The sequence below is a fragment of the Heterodontus francisci genome, chromosome 29 (assembly GCF_036365525.1).
Source record: "Heterodontus francisci isolate sHetFra1 chromosome 29, sHetFra1.hap1, whole genome shotgun sequence".
Taxonomy (NCBI): Eukaryota; Metazoa; Chordata; class Chondrichthyes; order Heterodontiformes; family Heterodontidae; genus Heterodontus; species Heterodontus francisci.
In genome coordinates, this window is record NC_090399.1 from 4,247,075 (window position 1) to 4,259,924 (window position 12,850).

At 35.4% G+C, this 12,850-nt stretch overlaps 1 protein-coding gene across 1 annotated transcript in view; it reads left to right on the plus strand.

Annotated features, from left to right (window-relative positions):
- The window catches only part of LOC137346074 (complement factor B-like), a 92,856-nt gene extending 82,109 nt beyond the window's left edge, over nucleotides 1-10,747 (plus strand). The window contains exon 18 of the mRNA XM_068009367.1: nucleotides 10,455-10,747. Coding sequence (XP_067865468.1) covers nucleotides 10,455-10,601 — 147 coding nt within the window. The 3' untranslated portion in view covers nucleotides 10,602-10,747. The remainder of the gene's footprint in view (nucleotides 1-10,454) is intronic.
- The last annotated feature ends 2,103 nt before the right edge of the window (nucleotides 10,748-12,850 follow it).

Genomic DNA, 12,850 nt, shown 5'->3' on the forward strand with positions numbered 1-12,850 from the left:
TCATTCTAATATGTGCAGTTTCAGTATGTAATTCTAATATGTGCTGTTCAGTGTGTAATTCTAACATGTGCAGTTTCAGTGTGTAATTCTAACATGTGCAGTTTCAGTGTGTAATTCTAATATGTGCAGTTTCAGTATGTAATTCTAATATGTGCTGTTCAGTGTGTAATTCTAACATGTGCAGTTTCAGTATGTAATTCTAATATGTGCTGTTCAGTGTGTAATTCTAATATGTGCAGTTTCAGTATGTAATTCTAATATGTGCTGTTCAGTGTGTAATTCTAACATGTGCAGTTTCAGTGTGTAATTCTAATATGTGCAGTTTCAGTATGTAATTCTAATATGTGCAGTTTCAGTGTGTAATTCTAATATGTGCAGTTTCAGTATGTAATTCTAATATGTGCTGTTCAGTGTGTAATTCTAACATGTGCAGTTTCAGTGTGTAATTCTAATATGTGCAGTTTCAGTGTGTCATTCTAATATGTGCAGTTTCAGTATGTAATTCTAATATGTGCTGTTCAGTGTGTAATTCTAACATGTGCAGTTTCAGTGTGTAATTCTAACATGTGCAGTTTCAGTGTGTAATTCTAATATGTGCTGTTCAGTGTGTAATTCTAACATGTGCAGTTTCAGTGTGTAATTCTAATATTTGCAGTTTCAGTGTGTAATTCTAACATGTGCAGTTTCAATGTGTAATTTTAACATGTGCAGTTTCAGTGTGTAATTCTAATATGTGCAGTTTCAGTATGTAATTCTAATATGTGCTGTTCAGTGTGTAATTCTAACATGTGCAGTTTCAGTGTGTAATTCTAATATGTGCAGTTTCAGTGTGTAATTCTAATATGTGCAGTTTCAGTGTGTAATTCTAATATGTGCAGTTTCAGTGTGTAATTCTAATATGTGCAGTTTCAGTGTGTAATTCTAACATGTGCAGTTTCAGTGTGTAATTCTAATATGTGCAGTTTCAGTGTGTAATTCTAATATGTGCAGTTTCAGTGTGTAATTCTAACATGTGCAGTTTCAGTGTGTAATTCTAATATGTGCGGTTTCAGTGTGTAATTCTAACATGTGCAGTTTCAGTGTGTAATTCTAACGTGCAGTTTCAGTGTGTAATTCTAATATTTGCAGTTTCAGTGTGTAATTCTAATATGTGCAGTTTCAGTGTGTAATTCTAATATGTGCAGTTTCAGTGTGTAATTCTAATATTTGCAGTTTCAGTGTGTAATTCTAATATGTGCAGTTTCAGTGTGTAATTCTAATATGTGCAGTTTCAGTGTGTAATTCTAACATGTGCAGTTTCAGTATGTAATTCTAATATGTGCAGTTTCAGTGTGTAATTCTAACATGTGCAGTTTCAATGTGTAATTTTAACATGTGCAGTTTCAGTGTGTAATTCTAATATTTGCAGTTTCAGTGTGTAATTCTAACATGTGCAGTTTCAATGTGTAATTTTAACATGTGCAGTTTCAGTGTGTCATTCTAATATGTGCTGTTCAGTGTGTAATTCTAACATGTGCAGTTTCAGTGTGTAATTCTAATATGTGCAGTTTCAGTATGTAATTCTAATATGTGCAGTTTCCGTGTGTAATTCTAACATGTGCAGTTTCAGTGTGTAATTCTAATATGTGAAGTTTCAGTATGTAATTCTAATATGTGCTGTTCAGTGTGTAATTCTAACATGTGCAGTTTCAGTGTGTAATTCTAATATGTGCTGTTCAGTGTGTAATTCTAATATGTGCAGTTTCAGTATGTAATTCTAATATGTGCTGTTCAGTGTGTAATTCTAATATGTGCTGTTCAGTGTGTAATTCTAACATGTGCAGTTTCAGTGTGTAATTCTAATATGTGCAGTTTCAGTATGTAATTCTAATATGTGCAGTTTCAGTGTGTAATTCTAATATGTGCAGTTTCAGTATGTAATTCTAATATGTGCTGTTCAGTCTGTAATTCTAACATGTGCAGTTTCAGTGTGTAATTCTAATATGTGCAGTTTCAGTGTGTCATTCTAATATGTGCAGTTTCAGTATGTAATTCTAATATGTGCTGTTCAGTGTGTAATTCTAACATGTGCAGTTTCAGTGTGTAATTCTAACATGTGCAGTTTCAGTGTGTAATTCTAATATGTGCAGTTTCAGTATGTAATTCTAATATGTGCTGTTCAGTGTGTAATTCTAACATGTGCAGTTTCAGTATGTAATTCTAATATGTGCTGTTCAGTGTGTAATTCTAATATGTGCAGTTTCAGTATGTAATTCTAATATGTGCTGTTCAGTGTGTAATTCTAACATGTGCAGTTTCAGTGTGTAATTCTAATATGTGCAGTTTCAGTATGTAATTCTAATATGTGCAGTTTCAGTGTGTAATTCTAATATGTGCAGTTTCAGTATGTAATTCTAATATGTGCTGTTCAGTGTGTAATTCTAACATGTGCAGTTTCAGTGTGTAATTCTAATATGTGCAGTTTCAGTGTGTCATTCTAATATGTGCAGTTTCAGTATGTAATTCTAATATGTGCTGTTCAGTGTGTAATTCTAACATGTGCAGTTTCAGTGTGTAATTCTAATATGTGCAGTTTCAGTGTGTAATTCTAATATGTGCAGTTTCAGTGTGTAATTGTAACATGTGCAGTTTCAGTGTGTAATTCTAACATGTGCAGTTTCAGTGTGTAATTCTAATATGTGCAGTTTCAGTGTGTAATTCTAACATGTGCAGTTTCAGTGTGTAATTCTAATATGTGCAGTTTCAGTGTGTAATTCTAACATGTGCAGTTTCAGTGTGTAATTCTAACATGTGCAGTTTCAGTGTGTAATTCTAATATGTGCAGTTTCAGTGTGTAATTCTAATATGTGCAGTTTCCGTGTGTAATTGTAACATGTGCAGTTTCAGTGTGTAATTCTAACATGTGCAGTTTCAGTGTGTAATTCTAATATGTGCTGTTCAGTGTGTAATTCTAACATGTGCAGTTTCGGTGTGTAATTCTAACATGTGCAGTTTCAGTGTGTAATTCTAATATGTGCTGTGCAGTGTGTAATTCTAATATGTGCAGTTTCAGTATGTAATTCTAATATGTGCAGTTTCCGTGTGTAATTCTAACATGTGCAGTTTCAGTGTGTAATTCTAATATGTGCAGTTTCAGTATGTAATTCTAATATGTGCTGTTCAGTGTGTAATTCTAACATGTGCAGTTTCAGTGTGTAATTCTAATATGTGCAGTTTCAGTATGTAATTCTAATATGTGCAGTTTCAGTGTGTAATTCTAATATGTGCAGTTTCAGTATGTAATTCTAATATGTGCAGTTTCAGCGTGTAATTCTAATATGTGCAGTTTCAGTGTGTAATTCTAATATGTGCTGTTCAGTGTGTAATTCTAATATGTGCAGTTTCAGTGTGTAATTCTAATATGTGCAGTTTCAGTGTGTCATTCTAATATGTGCAGTTTCAGTATGTAATTCTAATATGTGCTGTTCAGTGTGTAATTCTAACATGTGCAGTTTCAGTGTGTAATTCTAACATGTGCAGTTTCAGTGTGTAATTCTAATATGTGCAGTTTCAGTATGTAATTCTAATATGTGCTGTTCAGTGTGTAATTCTAACATGTGCAGTTTCAGTATGTAATTCTAATATGTGCTGTTCAGTGTGTAATTCTAATATGTGCAGTTTCAGTATGTAATTCTAATATGTGCTGTTCAGTGTGTAATTCTAACATGTGCAGTTTCAGTGTGTAATTCTAATATGTGCAGTTTCAGTATGTAATTCTAATATGTGCAGTTTCAGTGTGTAATTCTAATATGTGCAGTTTCAGTATGTAATTCTAATATGTGCTGTTCAGTGTGTAATTCTAACATGTGCAGTTTCAGTGTGTAATTCTAATATGTGCAGTTTCAGTGTGTCATTCTAATATGTGCAGTTTCAGTATGTAATTCTAATATGTGCTGTTCAGTGTGTAATTCTAACATGTGCAGTTTCAGTGTGTAATTCTAACATGTGCAGTTTCAGTGTGTAATTCTAACATGTGCAGTTTCAGTGTGTAATTCTAATATGTGCTGTTCAGTGTGTAATTCTAACATGTGCAGTTTCAGTGTGTAATTCTAATATTTGCAGTTTCAGTGTGTAATTCTAACATGTGCAGTTTCAATGTGTAATTTTAACATGTGCAGTTTCAGTGTGTAATTCTAATATGTGCAGTTTCAGTATGTAATTCTAATATGTGCTGTTCAGTGTGTAATTCTAACATGTGCAGTTTCAGTGTGTAATTCTAATATGTGCAGTTTCAGTGTGTAATTCTAATATGTGCAGTTTCAGTGTGTAATTCTAATATGTGCAGTTTCAGTGTGTAATTCTAATATGTGCAGTTTCAGTGTGTAATTCTAACATGTGCAGTTTCAGTGTGTAATTCTAATATGTGCAGTTTCAGTGTGTAATTCTAATATGTGCAGTTTCAGTGTGTAATTCTAACATGTGCAGTTTCAGTGTGTAATTCTAATATGTGCGGTTTCAGTGTGTAATTCTAACATGTGCAGTTTCAGTGTGTAATTCTAACGTGCAGTTTCAGTGTGTAATTCTAATATTTGCAGTTTCAGTGTGTAATTCTAATATGTGCAGTTTCAGTGTGTAATTCTAATATGTGCAGTTTCAGTGTGTAATTCTAATATTTGCAGTTTCAGTGTGTAATTCTAATATGTGCAGTTTCAGTGTGTAATTCTAATATGTGCAGTTTCAGTGTGTAATTCTAACATGTGCAGTTTCAGTATGTAATTCTAATATGTGCAGTTTCAGTGTGTAATTCTAACATGTGCAGTTTCAATGTGTAATTTTAACATGTGCAGTTTCAGTGTGTAATTCTAATATTTGCAGTTTCAGTGTGTAATTCTAACATGTGCAGTTTCAATGTGTAATTTTAACATGTGCAGTTTCAGTGTGTAATTCTAATATGTGCAGTTTCAGTATGTAATTCTAATATGTGCTGTTCAGTGTGTAATTCTAACATGTGCAGTTTCAGTGTGTAATTCTAATATGTGCAGTTTCAGTGTGTAATTCTAATATGTGCAGTTTCAGTGTGTAATTCTAATATGTGCAGTTTCAGTGTGTAATTGTAACATGTGCAGTTTCAGTGTGTAATTCTGACATGTGCAGTTTCAGTGTGTAATTCTAATATGTGCAGTTTCAGTGTGTAATTCTAACATGTGCAGTTTCAGTGTGTAATTCTAATATGTGCAGTTTCAGTGTGTAATTCTAACATGTGCAGTTTCAGTGTGTAATTCTAACATGTGCAGTTTCAGTGTGTAATTCTAATATGTGCAGTTTCAGTGTGTAATTCTAATATGTGCAGTTTCCGTGTGTAATTGTAACATGTGCAGTTTCAGTGTGTAATTCTAACATGTGCAGTTTCAGTGTGTAATTCTAATATGTGCTGTTCAGTGTGTAATTCTAACATGTGCAGTTTCGGTGTGTAATTCTAACATGTGCAGTTTCAGTGTGTAATTCTAATATGTGCTGTGCAGTGTGTAATTCTAATATGTGCAGTTTCAGTATGTAATTCTAATATGTGCAGTTTCCGTGTGTAATTCTAACATGTGCAGTTTCAGTGTGTAATTCTAATATGTGCAGTTTCAGTATGTAATTCTAATATGTGCTGTTCAGTGTGTAATTCTAACATGTGCAGTTTCAGTGTGTAATTCTAATATGTGCAGTTTCAGTATGTAATTCTAATATGTGCAGTTTCAGCGTGTAATTCTAATATGTGCTGTTCAGTGTGTAATTCTAACATGTGCAGTTTCAGTGTGTAATTCTAATATGTGCAGTTTCAGTATGTAATTCTAATATGTGCTGTTCAGTGTGTAATTCTAACATGTGCAGTTTCAGTGTGTAATTCTAATATGTGCAGTTTCAGTGTGTAATTCTAATATGTGCAGTTTCAGTGTGTAATTGTAACATGTGCAGTTTCCATTTGTAATTCTAACATGTGCAGTTACAGTGTGTAATTCTAACATGTGCAGTTTCAGTGTGTAATTCTAATATGTGCAGTTTCAGTGTGTAATTCTAATATGTGCTGTTCAGTGTGTAATTCTAATATGTGCAGTTTCAGTATGTAATTCTAATATGTGCAGTTTCAGTGTGTAATTCTAACATGTGCAGTTTCAGTGTGTAATTCTAATATGTGCAGTTACAGTGTGTAATTGTAACATGTGCAGTTTCAGTGTGTAATTCTAATATGTGCAGTTTCAATGTGTAATTGTAACATGTGCAGTTTCAGTGTGTAATTCTAATATGTGCAGTTTCAGTGTGTAATTCTAATATGTGCAGTTTCAGTGTGTAATTCTAACATGTGCAGTTTCAGTGTGTAATTCTAATATGTGCAGTTACAGTGTGTAATTGTAACATGTGCAGTTTCAGTGTGTAATTCTAATATGTGCAGTTTCAGTGTGTAATTCTAATATGTGCAGTTACAGTGTGTAATTGTAACATGTGCAGTTTCAGTGTGTAATTCTAATATGTGCAGTTTCAGTGTGTAATTCTAATATGTGCAGTTTCAGTGTGTAATTGTAACATGTGCAGTTTCAGTGTGTAATTCTAATATGTGCAGTTACAGTGTGTAATTGTAACATGTGCAGTTTCAGTGTGTAATTCTAATATGTGCAGTTTCAGTGTGTAATTCTAATATGTGCAGTTTCAGTATGTAATTCTAATATGTGCAGTTTCAGTGTGTAATTCTAATATGTGCTGTTCAGTGTGTAATTCTAATATGCGCAGTTTCAGTGTGTAATTCTAACATGTGCAGTTTCAGTGTGTAATTCTAATATGTGCAGTTACAGTGTGTAATTGTAACATGTGCAGTTTCAGTGTGTAATTCTAATATGTGCAGTTTCAATGTGTAATTGTAACATGTGCAGTTTCAGTGTGTAATTCTAATATGTGCAGTTTCAATGTGTAATTGTAACATGTGCAGTTACAGTGTGTAATTGTAAATTGTGCAGTTTCAGTGTGTAATTCTAACGTGCAGTTTGAGTGTATAATTACAATATGTGCAGTTTCAGTGTGTAATTCTAAAATGTGCAGTTTCAGTGTTTAATTCTAATATGTGCAGTTTCAGTGTGTAATTCTAATATGTGCAGTTTCAGTGTGTAATTCTAATATGTGCAGTTTCAGTATGTAATTCTAATATGTGCAGTTTCAGTGCGTAATTTCAATGTGCAGTTTCACTGTGTAATTCTAATATGTGCAGTTTCAGTGTGTAATTCTAATATGTGCAGTTTCAGTGTGTAATTGTAACATGTGCAGTTTCAATATGTAATTCTACTATGTGCAGTTTCAGTGTGTAATTGTAACATGTGCAGTTTCAGTGTGTAATTCTAATATGTGCAGTTTCAGTGTGTAATTGTAACATGTGCAGTTTCAGTGTGTAATTCTACTATGTGCAGTTTCAGTGTGTAATTGTAACATGTGCAGTTTCAGTGTGTAATTCTAATATGTGCAGTTTCAGTGTTTAATTCTAATATGTGCAGTTTCAGTGTGTAATTGTAACATGTGCAGTTTCAGTGTGTAATTCTAATATGTGCAGTTTCAGTGTTTAATTCTAATATGTGCAGTTTCAGTGTGTAATTGTAACATGTGCAGTTTCAGTGTGTAATTCTACTATGTGCAGTTTCAGTGTGTAATTGTAACATGTGCAGTTTCAGTGTGTAATTGTAACATGTGCAGTTTCAGTGTGTAATTCTAATATGTGCAGTTTCAGTGTGTAATTCTACTATGTGCAGTTTCAGTGTGTAATTGTAACATGTGCAGTTTCAGTGTGTAATTCTAATATGTGCAGTTTCAGTGTTTAATTCTAATATGTGCAGTTTCAGTGTGTAATTGTAACATGTGCAGTTTCAGTGTTTAATTCTAATATGTGCAGTTTCAGTGTGTAATTGTAACATGTGCAGTTTCAGTGTGTAATTCTACTATGTGCAGTTTCAGTGTGTAATTGTAACATGTGCAGTTTCAGTGTGTAATTCTAATATGTGCAGTTTCAGTGTGTAATTGTAACATGTGCAGTTTCAGTGTGTAATTCTACTATGTGCAGTTTCAGTGTGTAATTGTAACATGTGCAGTTTCAGTGTGTAATTCTAATATGTGCAGTTTCAGTGTTTAATTCTAATATGTGCAGTTTCAGTGTGTAATTGTAACATGTGCAGTTTCAGTGTGTAATTCTAATATGTGCAGTTTCAGTGTTTAATTCTAATATGTGCAGTTTCAGTGTGTAATTGTAACATGTGCAGTTTCAGTGTGTAATTCTACTATGTGCAGTTTCAGTGTGTAATTCTACTATGTGCAGTTTCAGTGTGTAATTGTAACATGTGCAGTTTCAGTATGTAATTCTAATCTGTGCAGTTTCAGTGTTTAATTCTAATATGTGCAGTTTCAGTGCGTAATTTCAATGTGCAGTTTCACTGTGTAATTGTAATATGTGCAGTTTCAGTGTGTAATTCTAATATGTGCAGTTTCAGTGTGTAATTGTAACATGTGCAGTTTCAATATGTAATTCTACTATGTGCAGCTTCAGTGTGTAATTGTAACATGTGCAGTTTCAGTGTGTAATTCTAATATGTGCAGTTTCAGTGTGTAATTGTAACATGTGCAGTTTCAGTGTGTAATTCTACTATGTGCAGTTTCAGTGTGTAATTGTAACATGTGCAGTTTCAGTGTGTAATTCTAATATGTGCAGTTTCAGTGTTTAATTCTAATATGTGCAGTTTCAGTGTGTAATTGTAACATGTGCAGTTTCAGTGTGTAATTCTAATATGTGCAGTTTCAGTGTTTAATTCTAATATGTGCAGTTTCAGTGTGTAATTGTAACATGTGCAGTTTCAGTGTGTAATTCTACTATGTGCAGTTTCAGTGTGTAATTGTAACATGTGCAGTTTCAGTGTGTAATTGTAACATGTGCAGTTTCAGTGTGTAATTCTAATATGTGCAGTTTCAGTGTGTAATTCTACTATGTGCAGTTTCAGTGTGTAATTGTAACATGTGCAGTTTCAGTGTGTAATTCTAATATGTGCAGTTTCAGTGTTTAATTCTAATATGTGCAGTTTCAGTGTGTAATTGTAACATGTGCAGTTTCAGTGTTTAATTCTAATATGTGCAGTTTCAGTGTGTAATTGTAACATGTGCAGTTTCAGTGTGTAATTCTACTATGTGCAGTTTCAGTGTGTAATTGTAACATGTGCAGTTTCAGTGTGTAATTCTACTATGTGCAGTTTCAGCGTGTAATTCTAATATGTGCAGTTTCAGTGTGTAATTGTAACATGTGCAGTTTCAGTGTGTAATTGTAATATGTGCAGTTTCAGTGTTTTATTCTAATATGTGCAGTTTCAGTGTGTAATTGTAACATGTGCAGTTTCAGTGTGTAATTCTAATATGTGTAGTTTCAGTGTGTAATTCTAACATGTGCAGTTTCAGTGTGTAATTCTAATATGTGCAGTTTCAGTGTGTAATTGTAATATGTGCAGTTTCAGTGTGTAATTGTAACATGTGCAGTTCCACTGTGTAATTCTAATATGTGCAGTTTCAGTGTGTAATTGTCACATATGCAGTTTCAGTGTGTAATTCTAATGTGTGCAGTTTCAGTGTGTAATTGTAATATGTGCAGTTTCAGTGTGTATTTCTACTATGTGCAGTTTCAGTGTGTAATTGTAATATGTGTAGTTTCAGTGTGTAATTCTACTATGTGCAGTTTCAGTGTGTCATTCTAATATGTGCAGTTTCAGTGTGTAATTGTAATATGTGCCGTTTCAGTGTGTAATTCTACTATGTGCAGTTTCAGTGTGTCATTCTAATATGTGCAGTTTCAGTGTGTAATTCTAACATGTGCAGTTTCAGTGTGTCATTCTAATATGTGCAGTTTCAGTGTGTAATTTTAACATGTGCAGTTTTCGTGTGTAATTCTAATATGTGCAGTTTCAGTGTGTAATTTTAACATGTGCAGTTTTCGTGTGTAATTCTAATATGTGCAGTTTCAGTGTGTAATTTTAACATGTGCAGTTTTCGTGTGTAATTCTAATATGTGCAGTTTCAGTGTGTAATTCTAACATGTGCAGTTTCAGTGTGTAATTCTAATATGTGCAGTTTCAGTGTGTAACTTTAACATGTGCAGTTTTCGTGTGTAATTCTAATATGCGCAGTTTCAGTGTGTAATTTTAACATGTGCAGTTTTCGTTTGTCATTCTGATATGTGCAGTTTCAGTGTGTAATTTTAACATGTGCAGTTTCAGTGTGTCATTCTAATATGTGCTGTTCAGTGTGTAATTCTAACATGTGCAGTTTCAGTGTGTAATTCTAATATGTGCAGTTTCAGTGTGTAATTCTACTATGTGCAGTTTCAGTGTGTCATTCTAATATGTGCAGTTTCAGTGTGTAATTTTAACATGTGCAGTTTTCGTGTGTAATTCTAATTTGTGCATTCCTATATTCTGCAGGTGGGCGTTGTAAGCTGGGGTGTTATTAATGTCTGCGGCATTGCAGTACAAGACAAGAAATACGCCCGGGACTTCCACATCAACTTATTCAAGGTGCTCCCTTGGTTGAAACAGAAACTTGGCAAAATTGTAACTTTTATAGAATAAATAAAGGAGGAGGCCATTCTGCCCCTTCGAGCCTGTACTGCTGCTGAATTACATCATGACTCATCTGTATCTTAACTCCATCCACCCCGCCCTGGTTTCGTAACCCTCAGTTGCCTTACCTAATAAAAGTATATCTCTCCTCCGTACCAGAAGAAATAATTTATCTGTTTATCTACAATATCAAATCCTTCAATCATCTGAAGCACCTCAATTAGATCCTGTAATCATCTATACTCAATGGAGTATAAGACTAGTCTATGCAATGTAAGTCGTTTGTCCCTGTATAATTCTGGTGAATCTGTGCTGCAGCCCCTCCAAAGCCAATACATCTGTCCTTCCGTGCGATGCCCAGAACAGAGCACAGTTACTCTATCCAGAGCTTTATAAAACTGTAACATAACTTCCACCCCTTTATATCTCAGCCCTCCTTGAGATGAAGGTCAACATCCATTACTCTTTTTAATTATCTTTTTTATCTGTCCAGTCAGCTTTAGTGATTCCTATCCTTGGATCCCTAAATCTCTCAGCTCCTCCACAGTTTCTAGCTTCTTGCCATTTCGAAAGCTCTCTGATCTCTCTTTCTTTGGCCCAATGTGGATAATGTCACACTTCCCCCATTAAACTGCATCTGCCACAGATTTGCCCATGTGTCAATGTCTCTTTGCAACTTTCTGCTCCCATCTGCCTTACTTACTGTGCCACCTAATGTGGTGTCATCACAAGACTTGAATATACAACTCTCTATTCCTTCATCTAAATTATTCATATTATTGTGAAAAGCTGAGACCCCAGCACAGATCCTCAGATCACCACTAGTCACATCCTGCCAACCATAGTACAAGCCCTTTATCCTTACTGTCTGTCACCTACCTTCTAAGAAATTCCCTATCCATGCCAATAGGTTGCTTCCAATTCCATACACGGTTTTGCTGACAGTCTTTTGTGTGGAACTTTGTTGAATGTCTTCTGCAAATCTATATAAATAACATTCATAAACATTCCCCAATCTACCACATCAGTTACATCCTCCAAAAATTCAACCCTGTTTGTTAAACATGACGTCCCCTTTACAAATCCATGCTGGCCCTCACTGATCAGTTCATATTGATCCAAATACTCAGTATCTCTGTCCCTAATGGATTTGAATAGCAGTTTAATCATGTACTTGGTGAGATGAACTTCAGCAACAGTGTGGCTACCGACAGACCAAGGTCACAACAAAGGCCCAGCTTAGCAACTGTGCCAAGTACATTGACCTAATTGACCTAATCATCAAGATTGGCTGCTGGAGGTAGAAATGTGTCTCTGGGTAGTAGTGCAAAGGTGGAAGAGGGGGGAGAGGGGAGAATGGGGGGAGAGGGGGAAGAGGGGAGAATTGGGGGTGAGGGGGGAGAGGGGGGAGAGGGTATCAAATCGTTTACCAGTCATATGCCCTGCCCAATACTTGGTTCCATTGAGAGAGAGGGGGAGAGAGAGAGAGAGAGAGAGAGAGAGAGAAAGGGAGAGAAAAAGACAGATTGAGAGGTGTAATATATTGTAACAGCTGAGCATTTTGTTACACTGGCCTCTCTGCTGCCCCCTCAGTGGGGGAGGTGTCCACATGTTAGTCTCTCGGTGCAATACACAAGAGAGACACAGATGGAGAGCGAGAGAGAAACAGAGTGAGAGAGGCGGAGAGATGGAGAGGCAGTGAGAGACAGACTCTGAGAGAGACAAAGAGATAAAGAGTGTGTGAGAGAGAGAGAGAGAGACAAACAGAGCATGAGAGAGAGAAAGCAAGGGAGAGGGAAAGAGACGGAGATGGTGAGAAAGAGAGGGAGAGACAGAGAGTGTCAGAGAGACAGAGAGAGAGGGACGGAAAGGGAGGAGAGAGAGAGAGAAGCAGTGAGAGAGAGAGAGAGACAGAGACAGAGGCAGACACAGATAGAGGGTGGGATGAAGAGTGAGAGGAAAAGAGAAAGAAAGACAGACAGACAGGGGAGGTCATGGAACATAGAACATAGAACATTACAGCACAGTACAGGCCCTTTGGCCCTCGATGTTGCGCCGACCTGTGAAACCATCTGACCTACACTATTCCATTTTCATCCATATGTCTATCCAATGACCACTTAAATGCCCTTAAAGTTGGCGAGTCTACTACTGTTGCAGGCAGGGCATTCCACGCCCCTACTACTCTCTGAGTAAAGAAACTACCTCTAACATCTGTCCTATATTTATCACCCCTCAACTTAAAGCTATGTCCCCTC